General features: G+C 39.5%; 1 protein-coding gene across 2 annotated transcripts in view; it reads left to right on the top strand.

The window, feature by feature from the left end:
• Window positions 1–9,029: 9,029 nt before the first annotated feature.
• Window positions 9,030–13,791, top strand: part of Smc5 (structural maintenance of chromosomes 5) — a 103,483-nt gene continuing 98,721 nt past the window's right edge. For both annotated transcript variants that reach the window (XM_027940149.2, XM_027940148.2), the window contains exon 1: window positions 9,030–9,313. In XM_027940149.2, coding sequence (XP_027795950.1) covers window positions 9,126–9,313 — 188 coding nt within the window. In that variant the 5' untranslated portion in view covers window positions 9,030–9,125. The remainder of the gene's footprint in view (window positions 9,314–13,791) is intronic.

Genomic DNA, 13,791 nt, shown 5'->3' with positions numbered 1-13,791 from the left:
TTTAAAATTGGTCTTATTTGTTATTCTAAATTTGGGTAACACTCTATTTCATAAAATAGAGTTAGAATTCCGGTGGACTGAGCAGAATAATCACCCATTTCAAGATCTTTAACTTAATCATGTCTATAAATTCCCTTAGCCACATAAGGTGACACAGTCACAAATTTCAGGGATTAGGATATAGGCATCTTTGTGGAGGGGCATTATTCTGCCAACCACAATTTTCTCTGGCTATCAGGCCAAGTTCTTAATAAGGTGAGCTTTGGGTTTTTTTCCTTTTTAACACTCCTTTCTGCTCCATCTTCTTATTTATTTGGAAGGCTAAGATATCCAATACAGTGTACAATAGAAGTAGTGATAGTACCATTCTTAAATTGTTTCTGAAACATAAGCAAATATACAAGAATTTCATTATTCATATGAGTCTATTGAAGTTTTGGGGGATTGCCTATTATTAGTAGAAAATTTTCTTTTTGCAGTTTTCTAGAAATTTTAACATGAGTGTGTGTTGCAAAGCATTGATTGCTTTTTCTGCTTCAATCTTTCTGTAATCTTTAATAGAAGAGTCACATTAATTGATTTGATTTGCAGTATTAATCAACCTGGAATTCTTTCAACAAGTTCAATTAGTTCAAAGTGTATTTACTTTTTTGGGTATCACTAGGTATTTTCATATATGCTCATGAGTAAAACTGACAGGAAATTTTCATTTCCTTTCAATTCTTCATTTTGCTTTAGCCAAGGTTAGGCTCATAAGAGCAGTTGGGAGAGTGTACCTTCTTTTTTTTGTCCTGTTACAGAGCAGGTAGCATTAGAGCACTGGTTCTCAACTGGGGACAATTTTGCTTATAAAAGGACATTTGGACAGCTATGGAACATGGTTGATTGTTCAAAACAGAGGAGGTGCCACTGGTGTGTAGTGAGCAGAAGCCAGGGATACTGCTGAACTCCTACAAGCCAAAATGTTAATAGGGCTGACATGATTTCTCCTCTCATTATGAATAATCATTATACTAATTTTTTAATTGTAATTTTGTATTTTTTTCAGAGGAGGGGCTTCAAAAAATTATATAAGCTTCAAGCACCACATGTCTAGATCTGGAAGGAAGAAGAAGCACCGTGTAGAGGAGAACAGCAAGTGTGCAGGTGTATAGGAATGTACATGGGACCACAGGGGTGGCGGCTGGGAGATATAACTAGCAAGCCAAAGCCAATCTAGAGAAAAGAAAGGAGAGAAATTTTGTTTTGACATAATTTCCAAGTATCATAGTTTCTAAGCCATTTGCCATAAACAATAAATATAATATCAAGAAACTATAAGAGAGTAAGTCTTGTATGTGGTCTAGCAATTTTAATTCTTGGTAATATATCCTAAAGAAATGCTTACACATGTATATAAAGATATGCTCAAAGATTTACCTGAAGCACTTTTTATAAAAATGAAAAATTGGGTGCCATCTATGTGTCAAGTTGGTGGAATAATGGATAAAGTGTGATATATTTATACAAAAACTCCACAGCAGCTAAAAGGAAACTAAAGATTTGTATGTGCCAACATGAATACCCTCAAAATTATATTTTTGAGTGAAAAACCAAGCCATATAACTATTCTTACTGCATTTTTATATTAAAGCATTTATATATGTATGTATATATTATTTGTGTAATACATTTTTGTAATGCATTCATACTCAAAATTTTATTACACATTTTCTATAGATAAAATGCATGTGAAATATAAAAATGCCCTGAGAAGACATTATATCATACATCGAACAACTGTTTTTTTAAAAAAACTGTATATATATTTTTAGTTGTAGGTGGTTACAATACCTTTATTTTATTTTTATGTGGTGCAGAGGATTGAACCCATTGCCTCATGTGTGCCCAGGTGAGCGCTCTACCACCGAGCCACAATCCCAGCCCCTGAACAACTGTTTGAGAGTAGCTAATTCTGGGAGATAAAAGATACAGGAACAAGCGCTGAGTGTGGCAGCACACACCTGTAATCTCAGTGGCTATGGAGGATGAGACAGGAGGATTTAGTTCAAAGCCAGCCTCGGCAAATTAGTGAGGTCCTAAGCAACTCAGCAAGACCTTGTCTCTAGATAAAATATTAAAAAGGGCTGGGGATGTAGCTTAGTATTTAAGCACCTCTGGGTTCAATCCATGGTACCAAAAAAAAAAAAAAAAGATATAGGGACAAGATGGGGGGATTAAAATGCATACCAATTTATCTATATTGTTCTAATTTCTAAGCAGAGAGTATAACCATATATGACTTATGCATACTTCTTTAAAAAGTAGATAACAGAAATAAAAGACTGGAAGAATGCTAAATTATTAGCATTTTAAATTCTAATATGAGTAAGTTATTGGTTTCTGCTTTGTACTTTTTGTCATTTTCAAATTCCTAAAATACTAATAAAAATATAAATTTGATTCTAATTCTAAAAAAAAAATCATGTCTAGCTACAATGAAGGTTGTGGAAGTAGAACTTAAAACCATTAAGTTTATAGGAGAGTTCTCGAGCATCTCAACTCATTGGAGAGATACTAGGATGAAAAGTGTCACTCTAGGTAATTGATACCCAAGGACTCACTTATCTTATAAATTATGGAGCTGGTTTTGAAAGTTTAACGATAGTTCTGACAATTACCAACTTTCTTTCCTTGGGAAGTAACAGGGTATGAGGAAAAACATTTCATCTTCCCTTCGGTCTTTTCAAGGCTCTGCTTATGCTTCTGACCTCGCCTGGGCAAGGAGGGCTAATAGTTCAATTTGCAAAGACTTGCAGAGAAGGAGCTTACACACATTGAGTTAGCCCTTCATTCATCATCATTCTGAAATTGAAGGTCAGTTCTTCTGCAACAATTTAATACCACTTTCTCATTTTACATCCTTGAAAAATATAAAGGACCATTTATTCATCCTCTCTCATTTGGGACACATCACAAAGGACACTTGAAACCTAATGTTAATTCCTAATAAATTTTTAAATCCTTCAACTGGCTTTTGTGTCCAAGAGAGAAATTTTAGGAACAGGTCAGTCTGTTGAGACATTGATCCAGCATATAGAAATAAAATCTGAAAAAGTGCTTAGAATAGTAGCTACTGTGTGGTAGATGCTGTTCGTATTAGCTATTACTACCAATTCTACAGCTTTTAATTACAGCCAATTTCAACATTAATACTACTACAGTGAGAATAAACAGACATTACAATTGTTCTAAACTGTATGAGACAGCAACAACTACTTGGGAGACTGAAGCAGGAGAATCACAAGTTAGATGCTAATCTGAGCAACTAACTGAGACCCTGCCTCAAAATTAAAAGGGTTGGTAATTTAGCTCAGAGCTCGTATATACAAGGCCCTGGGTTGAATCCCCAGTGGAGATGGGGGTCAGGGTCAGAAAAGAAACACACAAAATATTTTTGTATGATGTTTGAAACAAATTTTTTAAAATTAAAAAACTTTAGAACATGCCTGTAATCCCAGCGGCTCAGGCAACCATGAGCCCCAAAGTACCTCCAATACCACAGTATCACTTCTTAGTGGAATACCACTAAGAAGTGGTATTCCACTACCTCCAAAGTACCTCTAATCCACTTCTTAGTGGAAGAGCCAATGTTGTGTTGTCCCGTGGTTCTCTCCAGGCGGCAGTTGGTCATCAGGGAATGGTGGAGTCGATCCAGGGATAGGCAGCAAGGCAGCCAGTTTCGCCGATGTCCTTGGAGAGGAGCTCTCTGATGTGGCAGGGCAAGTGGTTTATATACAGTTCCAAGATGGTACTCATTGTTTTTACGCTCCAGCATTGTTCTGTCTCTAAGTAATGGTCCTATCAATTGCATCCAGACATGATTAAGCATGCCTGTGGCTGCTGTTCCTTGCAGTAAGCAACTTAGTGAGTCCCAGCATGTCTATGGCAGATGCTCCTTATAGGTATCCACACCTCTCATAGGAGCCTGCTGCATGTGATTTTAGTACCCCTGTGATGAAGGCACTTCTCCTTTTCAAAACTCTTCACCTCTGCCTAGATCATTCCCATTGGTCTCTAAAGTTGATTAGAAAATGTATGTGCAGGGCTGGAGGGCAGAGGTGGTGGGAGGGGAACCAAGGGCTTAGGTGTTAGCCTCTGTCTTTTTCCTTCCCTTCCCTTTCAGGTCCTGAGGGCTCCCTTTTCTACTTTATGAATTTGCCAAAAGCAAGAGTAATATTCCCTCTCTCTCGCCATTTAAACCAAAGGAGATTAATCATGTGAACCTGTGAAGTTCTTGTTGGAGGAGGAATGATAAACCCATGGTCTCAGCAGAGTTGTAGTCCATGCTTCTTGTCCCCAGCCTCTTGCTATTGTGGTACCATAAGAGCTTGGAGTGAAGCCAAGAGAGAAACCACGTAAGAGGGTGGGTTTGGTCAAAATGTTTGAGTTCCTCTAAAATTCCTATGTTGAAATTTAACTCCTAATGTGATATAGTACGAGGAGATGGTGTCACAGGAGAGTGGGGAGCTGAAGTGCCAAATTTTGGTTCTCGTGTCCCAACAAAAGAAATTTTAAAGTCAGACATGAAAACTCAAGCAAGAGAATTGAACTGAGTGAAAATGAAGCAAAGAATGCACTCAAGACTCTCTGAACAATGAATGACAAATGAAACAATGTTGCTTCCAAACTTATTCCTGTTTGATGTTTGCCAGATGTTGGTTCCATCTTCTGCAGTCATTGCCAATCAGATGCTTAATGCCTCTTTCACACTGGGTGGGAGAGGTTTTGACTCTAGTTGGTCCTCTCTGGAACTGTCATGGTGTTTAACCTATTCAGGGGGTCTCATCTACAAGTCAATTCTACATCCCAGCCCTCCCCATTGCTTTCCTGGTGGGTGTTATGATGCTGAGGATTGAAGGGATGCTTCTCCCCAGGCCCAAGTTGCTTTAAAAATAAAATTCAGCACCCCTGGTAGGTGTTATGATGCTGAGGATTGAAGGGCTGCTTCTTCTCAGGCCCAATTTGCTTTTAAAATAAAGTTCAGCCTCTGAGGGTGCTGGGTCAATAATCTGGCAGACTTTATCTGCCTGCACTATTCATGAAATTTCTTTTCTGAAATACATTGAGAAACTTATGGCCATAAATCCTAACTTTACAATGACACCAATAAGCACTATCAGGATTTAGCCCCATTGATTTTGCCTTCTTGACATATTTCTTAATTGGCTCCCTTTGTTTCCATATGTTTATTCTCAGGGTTAGTGCACCTGTTGTTGTTCTATGAGTTATTAGATTGTTCATTAAAGACATGTCAATGAAACCCCAGGACCCTGCTATGTTTTTGGTTCACAATTCACTGCTCATTTCTAATTATTACCTAACAGAGGACTCTAGGTAAGTGATTCCAACGCTTCAGCTAAAGCCCTCATTAAAGGAAAAAGTTCCCTTATAAAGGGCTGAAAAGAACAGCCTCCTTTCCTTCCACCATGTGAGAATACAGTGAGGAGGGATTGTCTATGAAGAAGCAGGCTCTCATCAGACACCAAATCTAGTAGTGCTTCATCTTGGACTTCTCAGTCTCTAGAATTGTGTGAAATAAATTTCTGTTGTTTATAAGCTGCCCCAGTCTATGAAATTTTCTTATAGCAGCACAGACTAAAACAATGATATTCTAATGGTGAAGTAAAATATATTTATAATTCTTGCCCCTAACATGTTTGCCAGCTTTTTGTTTGTATCAGTTTTTAATGTTTCTACAGAATTGGAAAATTGTCAGTCAGAATGACCTCAGGTCACTTTTTCTTTGGTCAGCAGAAAGTTAAATATAATTGCTTTGCCATATCTATTAGTTAGCAAGGAGAGGGTGATGAGGTTAGTGGATAACCTACTTTATACCCCGACAAGTGTAGGATTAGCTGTTGTGGCTTACTCATTTATTAGCATCAGATTCTGGGTAATTGCTATTCTATTTCCAAAGAACTTCTCTATCTGCCTTTACAATATCACCCCTTTCAAGGAAGTTCTTGAAGTGGAGGAAAGAAAGAATTCAAAAGTGGCCAAGTATGGTGTTACACTCCTATAATCCCAGCTACTCAGAAGGATGAGGCTGAGGATTTCAAGTTTGAGGCCAGCCTGGGTAACTTAGTGAGACCCTTTCTCAAAATAAAAAAGATTTGGGGATGTCTTTTGTTGGTTATAGTTCTCCTGAGTTCAATCCCTAGTGCCACCAAAAAAATAAAAAATAAAAAAATCCAGATGTGGGAAGATAAACATGTATACTTTCAAGGGTGCATGAAACCTTTAAAGTATGTTAGGAAGCACTGAGAGACTAATAAATAGTCTGCCAGATTGTCTCTCTCCTGCTTAAAGCCATTCAATGTCTCCCCATTGCCAGCATAGCCTTGAATCATGTTAATTTCCAGTCATATCAAGTCCAACAAAAGACAACTATTCAAACAAATAGTGGTATATCTATTTAAAAAAATGACTATATCATTACTTAAAACTGTGTTATAAAAAATGTTTAATGACATAGAAAATTATCAATATATTAAGTGGGGATTAATAACAGTATAAATAATACAATTTATCCATTATCATGTCAAAACACACCAAAATCTTAATGAGTAGTTTGAAGAAAGGAATTTTGAGTTTTTTCCCTTTTTGTGCTTTCTCAAATTTTCAGCATTTAATAGGTGTTGCTTTTGTAATTCTAAGTAAAATCAATATTTTTTTTTAAAGGAAGGTGTTAAGCATGACTGACTAGTTGTTTAGAACTCATAGTATGTCTGCATTTGTGGAATAATCACATGTTGAGAGGTTTATTCTCAACTTTTAAGTTTAGAAACAAAATTTGACTACTGCACTGAAAAACTGATAAAAAGTGTTAAGATTGGATCCCTGCTCTCAACTCCAATTACTGTTTGTAAGGTCCTTGCTTAGCATCTGGATGGCCATCTTAAGTGACAGCCTCCATCTTAAGAAAAAAGTTTCCGGTGCTTCTGAGAAAAGCTCACCATTCCCTCATACCAAACCAACCCTTCACCACCTGCATTCTTTCCTTCCCAAGGGCATATCCCCACTCCTTCATACCAACCCCACTCTTAACCACTTGCATTAGGACCTGCTCTGCTCTAATCCCTGAGTCTGCCCCATTAAATCAAGGAACCCTAGCATATATAGCCTCTCTCCATCTATGGAGAGATGGTCTTTGTCAGCTGTGTGTGTCTCTGCCTGGTGTCCATCTTTCATTTCTCATTTGCCTGGCTCCAGGTTCCTCATTTTCCTTTCACTGTTGTCTATAGTCTTATTTGTCTGTAGAATAGATTCCCTCAAATCTAATTACTTCTTCAAATAATTTAACTTTTCTAAGGTTTTCAAAGCAAAGCATGAAATTCTCAAAGAATACATATACTAGCTGTGTAGGGAAGAACAGCATTGTGTATTTTCATCTCTGCTTTTGAACATTTTAAAAATCATTCTTTATTTTAATTTGCATTTGAATTTTTTTTCTAGTGATCATCATAAGTTCACATACTTTTTACTTAGTCTATTTTATTTGGCTGTAACTTTTCTAGAAAGCAAATTCCATTTGAGTGAGAGAAAGAAGCAGGGATCTGGGAAAACTTTAGAAGTTAGGAACAAGGTTCTGCTGCAGGAGCTTTCTAAATGGTCTCTTCATTTCCACTTCTGACCCCTTTCCAATCAGCTCTCCCCACGGGAACCAAAATGATCACTTAGAAACTTTTATCAGATCATGTCTTTCTCCTGCTGAAACCACCGGATTTTGTGGCTCCCCAATGCTTTTTTTCTTTTTGGAACTGGGGATCGAACCCAGGGCTTTGCGAATGCAAGGCAGATGCTTTGTCACTGAGCTACATCCCAGCCCTCCCCATTGCTTTCCTGGTGGGTGTTATGATGCTGAGGATTGAAGGGCTGCTTCTCCCCAGGCCCAAGTTGCTTTTAAAATAAAGTTCAGCCTCTGTAATGATGGATAAGGCTGTTACACAACCCCTTTCACTCCTCAGTAGCCACGTGGGCCTCCCCTTTGTTTCACAAATATCCCACGTTGTTTCCTCTTCAGAGCCCTTTTCTCAGAGCATCACACACTTGTTTCTTCAGAGTTTAGCTCAAACACCACCTTCTATGACACGGTTTCCACTCCTCCCCACCCCATTAATCCTGCTTTATTTTCCTAGAGCACCTATCACAGCCTGAAATCTTCATCATTTGTTGGTTCACACGTCCAGGCTAGAACGTCAGCTCTGATAGATGCAACCCTTTTTCTCCAATGGCCCCATCCTCTTGCTGATCAGAGGCCGCCCGTTATTAGTGGAACCAAGGCGATCTCTGCAGGCTCTCTGTGCCCTTTTTTGTGGTGAGGGGACTAACTAGTTGAATGCTGCGAGCACGCTGAAGTACAGCCAGCCACCCACAAAGCCACATTCTTAAAGAAGCCAGCACTTCCTAGCTAAGGCATTTCTAGAAGCTCCGGGGGAGGAGGTCTGAGCAGGGAATCAAGGAGCCAGAGGTGGAGAAGTGGCGAAGGTATTGGGTGCAGCGCAGTCTTCCTAAGCTCCGGAACATTGAAGGCCTTAATGGTGCCATACAGGAGAAGCGGATATTGAAAGGGGTTCTTTCTCGTTCTTTTGAGACAAGGAACTGATTTGAGAAAAAGGAGAAGGAACCCGAAAAGAGAAACCAGACACCGATATGCCCCGCAGCTCTGGGGCGGACTCTAGGGAAAACCCCTAAGAAACGACTCCAGTCGCCTCAGGTGCCACCCACCGCAGACGGGTGGACGGATTGGAAAGCGCTCAAGTAGATTTCAAAGCACTAAATGTACTTGACATCTTTCCCTGAAGTTTAATTAAAAATAAAACAACAACAACAAAAAACCTCAAACAAAACAAAACAAAACAAAGCCTACATTTATGGAGAAGACGGTCGGGGTTCAAGTCCCGAGATTCCCGCCCCTCCAGCCTCTCAGGCCAGGCCTCTGGCTGGGCGGAGCGTGTCCGCTGACGCCGCCGGGGCGGAACTGCGCAGGCGTCGCGCGGCGGCCAGTTCGCGCGGGAGCGGGGCGCCTAGGCCCCTGGGCTGCAGGTCGCTGGGAACGGAAGCGGGACGCCGAGGAAGCCAGGATGGCGACTCCAAGCAGGAAAACAGCGAATCCGAGCCCTCTGGCTTCCAAGAGGGCTTTCCCGAGGGATCCTTCCTCGGAGGTCCCGAGCAAGAGAAAGAATTTGGCCCCGCCACCGTCGTCGCTGCTGCAGTCGTCCGGGCCTTTTGTGGAGGGCTCTATAGTCCGCATCGCAATGGAGAACTTCCTGTGAGTGGCCCTGAGGCCGCGCCGAGGCAGGGCAGGCCAGGTGGCCCGCAAGCCGGGGGCGCCAGGCGGGGGCGGGGATGGGCGTGTGGGTGTGTACCTGGCCTGAGTGCCCCGGAATTCGAGCCAGGTTCCCCTGGAGGGTTACTCTCCTAGGCCGTGGAGACTGACGTGTGTTGCTGTTGGGATGTGTCTTGTGTGTTGTTTTATTCATTCCGCCAACGTTTTCTCGAAGGCGTCGTATGGCAGTCAGTAGAGATATTAAGTGATTAGGTCTCTGCCTGCTGGGAGTCGCGATCTAAAGAGGACTTAATCTGCAATTCTCAAAAGCATTGCCCTGGGAATTCAGAGGCAACAATTATATCAGAGTGACAGTGATGTGTGGCAGATTTTTTGAAGTATAGGCATTAGCACGGTGGACAGAGTAGATAAGATGGTAATGGTTGTGCTGGATGGGGGTTTAGAGTGTACCAAAAAATAAAACCTTACCCAGTTGCTGTACTTTCCTATAGACCCTTGACTCCTCCAAATCCAGCTCTCTTCCTTGGATCCTCATCTCTTCTTTTAGACAACTAGTTATCATTTTAGAACCTAAATATGTTGTAACAAAAATATGTATCTAGCGCGTTACAGTTCATTTTTAAGGCCTTTTTGTTGTTGTTGTTTTCTTTTTTTTTTTTTAAACAAGCTTACCCATAATGGCATAGAGTCACAGATTGTTGTAACAATACCACCATTTTTTTCCCCAAGCACTTATTTGCCAGGTACAGAACTAGGTGTTCTATTGATTCATTGCTATTTATTTCTCCCTAACTATATCTTAAATCTTATCTGAGTTAAATGCGGAGAGGTTAATTTTGCCCAGGTTTATATACCTAATAAGGAGCTGAATTGCTGTTTGAATCCAGATAAGGAAACATAAATGTAGTCAAGTAGGTAGAATCCATAATAACATGTATCAGGATGCTATGGGGTCACAAAGGATGTAGTGATTAATTTCATCCTCAACTGTGAGAAAGAGCCTTGTAAAGAAAATATGAAAATCTTTAAATGAAGGAAAGAGCATTACCGGTAGAAGGAACTGCGTGAAAGAAAGTTTGGAATATTTTAGGAAGTGTCAAGTATTTCAGTATGACAAGAATGTGAGTGAATATGTATGTAGATAAAGATAGGCAATCAATGAGTCTCTGTATTTTTACCATGCTAAGAAATTTCTCTTGTAGACAGTCTGGATGAGTTTTAAGCAGGGTATGGTGTAGTTTCTGTTAATCTGGTAGCAATATGAAGCGTGATTTATTTAGAAAGGATACAAGATTGGAGGCAACAAGACTTTTTCAATCTAAAGGCAAGAGATAAGAGTTTGAACATAGTAGTAACTGAGCCAAAAGGAAGAGATTGGCAGGGTCTGGCTACACATTGTGAGGAAAAGGAAGGTGGAGAGAGGAGTGCAGTCTTTCCCAAAGTCCCTACCTTGTCTTACTAGTGTGGTGCAATTCAGAAAAGTGAGCAGTGTTCGAACAAATAATACATACCTCTTAGGTCCTGTGACTTAAAGTTTCCTGTGGGATGTCTAAGAGAACTCACAAAATTATGAACAGGTCAAAGATTTGGGAATCATGCTTCTAGATAATTGGTTGAGATTACAAAGATTTTTGAGATTGACCAAAACAAAATATAAATTAGAGGAATAGAAGACTTTACATCTACTGGTGAAAGAAGATCTTAGGCTGAAAAGGAACTATTCAGGGAGATAAAGTGAGAACTATGGGAGATTGTTACTCGGAGGAGCTAAGGCAAAAGAATGTTTCATCTGCCACATTGAAGTCACACAACAGGATTGAAAAGAGCCCATTGCACTTAACAATTAGGAAGTCCTTGACCATTTGATGAAGCATTGGAAAAGAAAGCAGAAGAATGAATGAGGAATGAGGAAGTAAAGGTTGGATTCAAAGTGAAAGAAAACTGCTTGTAAGGTACAGAGCTAGGTGAGATTTTGTTTATTTTAATGATGAGAAGGCTTTGAATTTTTGGAGTGAAGTAGGAAGAGGTAGGCTGAGAGAATTAGTAAAGGAATAGAAGGGATAGACTTAGAGAACTCAAGTGACCTGGAAAGAGTAGAGAGAGGTTCCTATGAGTGAACCAAGACCAATGGAAGTGGGAATAGAAGGAGAGATATCTAGGTTGAAGAAACAGAGTACAAAGTCTTAGAGGAGGAAGCATAGCTTGTCAAACAACTGAAGAATTACATTATAGGTAGAATTTAGAAGTCTTAGTAGAGACTAGAAAAAAGTGGAAAGATGAAGCAAGGACTAAATTACAAAGGGTCCTTTGTTCCTTTAATTTTTTTTTAACAAGTGACATATTTGCATGTCTTCCAACAAGACCTAATGATTGAATGATTGGAGGGTGGGGATAAGTGTGGGTAGAAGCAAGAAATGAAAGAATGAAAGGTGATGTAACACAGATGCCTAGGTTTTTGTTACAGAAATGAGATAAATGATGAAACTGTTTACTAAGTGACCACAAGAGTGGTTTGGGATGGGAAAGATAATGTGTTAAGTTTAAGGTGATTTTTATGGGACATCCAAATTGAGTTACTGAGGAGGAAATTTCATATTTAAGCCATCTGGGCTGACATTCCAAAAGTAAATGCTACCTGAGACCATGAAGAATACTTATATGAGATGCTAACAAAGTCTGTTGAATGAGGAGAGAGTGGGCCTTTGACAATAGGAGGATATTTATTTATTTTTGGTATCAAGGATTGAACCCAGGGGCTCTGAACCACATCCCCAGACCTTTTTTTGTATTTTATTTAGAGACAGGGTCTCACTGAGTTGCTAAGTGCCTTGCTAAGTTGCTGAGGCTGGCTTTGAACTCGCAATCCTCCTACTTCAGCCTCTTGAGTTGCTGTGATTAAAGATTTTATTTTGAGACAGGGTCTGACTGTTGCCAGAGTTGGCTGATGATCCTGCCTCAGTCTCTCCAGTAGCTGAGGAGCTGAGATTACAAGCAAGCCTCACTGCACCTGGCTCAGAAGAATGAATTTTAAAAGTGCAGAAGTTTTGTTTTGTTTGTGGCAAGTTACTTACTTGTAATATCTCTCTATTGTAGACTAGAAATTCTCAAGCTTTTCCCTGTTGTTTTTATTGTTAAATATCAGTTGTATCACTATTTTAGTATGATATTTGCACAGAGATTTCACAGCAGGGAATTCAGCTATTAAAAGAATGGGGCTTTTATGTGTTAAGAGAAGTTCTATGTTGAAAATTTCCTGAATGTCTGAAGTTGCCAAACTCTGTTATTTTAATCGTAATAAGGTTTCATCTAAGACCCACTGCTAACAAAACAAAGCATCTGAAAAGACAAAGTAGATGCTATACAGAGGTATGGGGTTAGAAAGCATTAAAACAGAAATGTGTTCAATTACGTTACTTATATACTTGACAAATTAGTAGCAAGCTAAGCATTTTTTCTTGGGGAATTAGTTGGAAGCTATATCTGAGAGATAACTGAAATATTGCAGGCAAAAGATATTTATGGGTTCCAATTCAGGTTATTCAAAGACAAGTTAGAAAATGTTGGAGTCAAAGTTTACTTCACATTTTGCCAAAGCTGGCAACTCCTAAGGATTAGATACTACTGCAAGTAGAGACTTTATGACATGAGAGAATATTACAAACATGCTTGGTGGTAAAGCATTCTTGCTTTCTCTCATAGGAATAAAGATTATTCAAACATAGATTCTTTGGTAAATCTTATGGGAGCATATTTAAAAATAAATGTTATTTTTAAAAATACATCAACCCAAGTCATTGGGTTGATGTATCTTTTTACCTTTTTAATTTAAATAGAAATAATTTGGTTGGGTTTATTTCAAAATTAAAATATAGTAAGTAGCCATTTAAGCATTTTAATTCAAGAGAAATATAAATATAAAATTAGAAAATCCATATCCTCTCCCAAAATTTGTGTAAAAGTTATTTGTACAGCTAGGCACCATGGTAGCTTACCAAGGCCTTAAGCAACCTAGGGAAGCAGGCCCTGTCTTAAATTTAAAAAAGGGGGATGAGGTGGGGGGGTTGAAGATGTGGTTCAGTAGTTAAAAGCCCCTGGATTCAATCCCTGGTAGCCCCCCCTCCCCCCAAAAATAATTTCTTTAGTAGCTTTGATATAGTTACCATGAATTGTAGTTATTTTGAAAAGGATGAATTATATTATCTTTTAACTTTTTTGGAAATATTTTGGGAGGTAAGTACCAGGGGATTAAACCCAGAGGTATTCTAACATTGAACTACATCCACAGCCCGCCCTCCCTTCCTTCCGCCCTCCCTCCCTCCCTCCCTCCCTTCCGGTGGACATGCTGAATATTGAATTCTGGGGGCACTCAACTACTGAGCCACGTCCCCATCCCTTTCTGGTATTTTATTTAGAGACAGGGTCTCACTGAGTTGGTCAGTGCCTCACTTTTGCTGAGGCTG

Source organism: Marmota flaviventris, chromosome 13 (assembly GCF_047511675.1).
Source record: "Marmota flaviventris isolate mMarFla1 chromosome 13, mMarFla1.hap1, whole genome shotgun sequence".
In the NCBI taxonomy this organism is placed as follows: Eukaryota; Metazoa; Chordata; class Mammalia; order Rodentia; family Sciuridae; genus Marmota; species Marmota flaviventris.
Note: the sequence above shows the minus strand (reverse complement) of the source record. Positions and strands in the feature narration are given on the sequence as shown.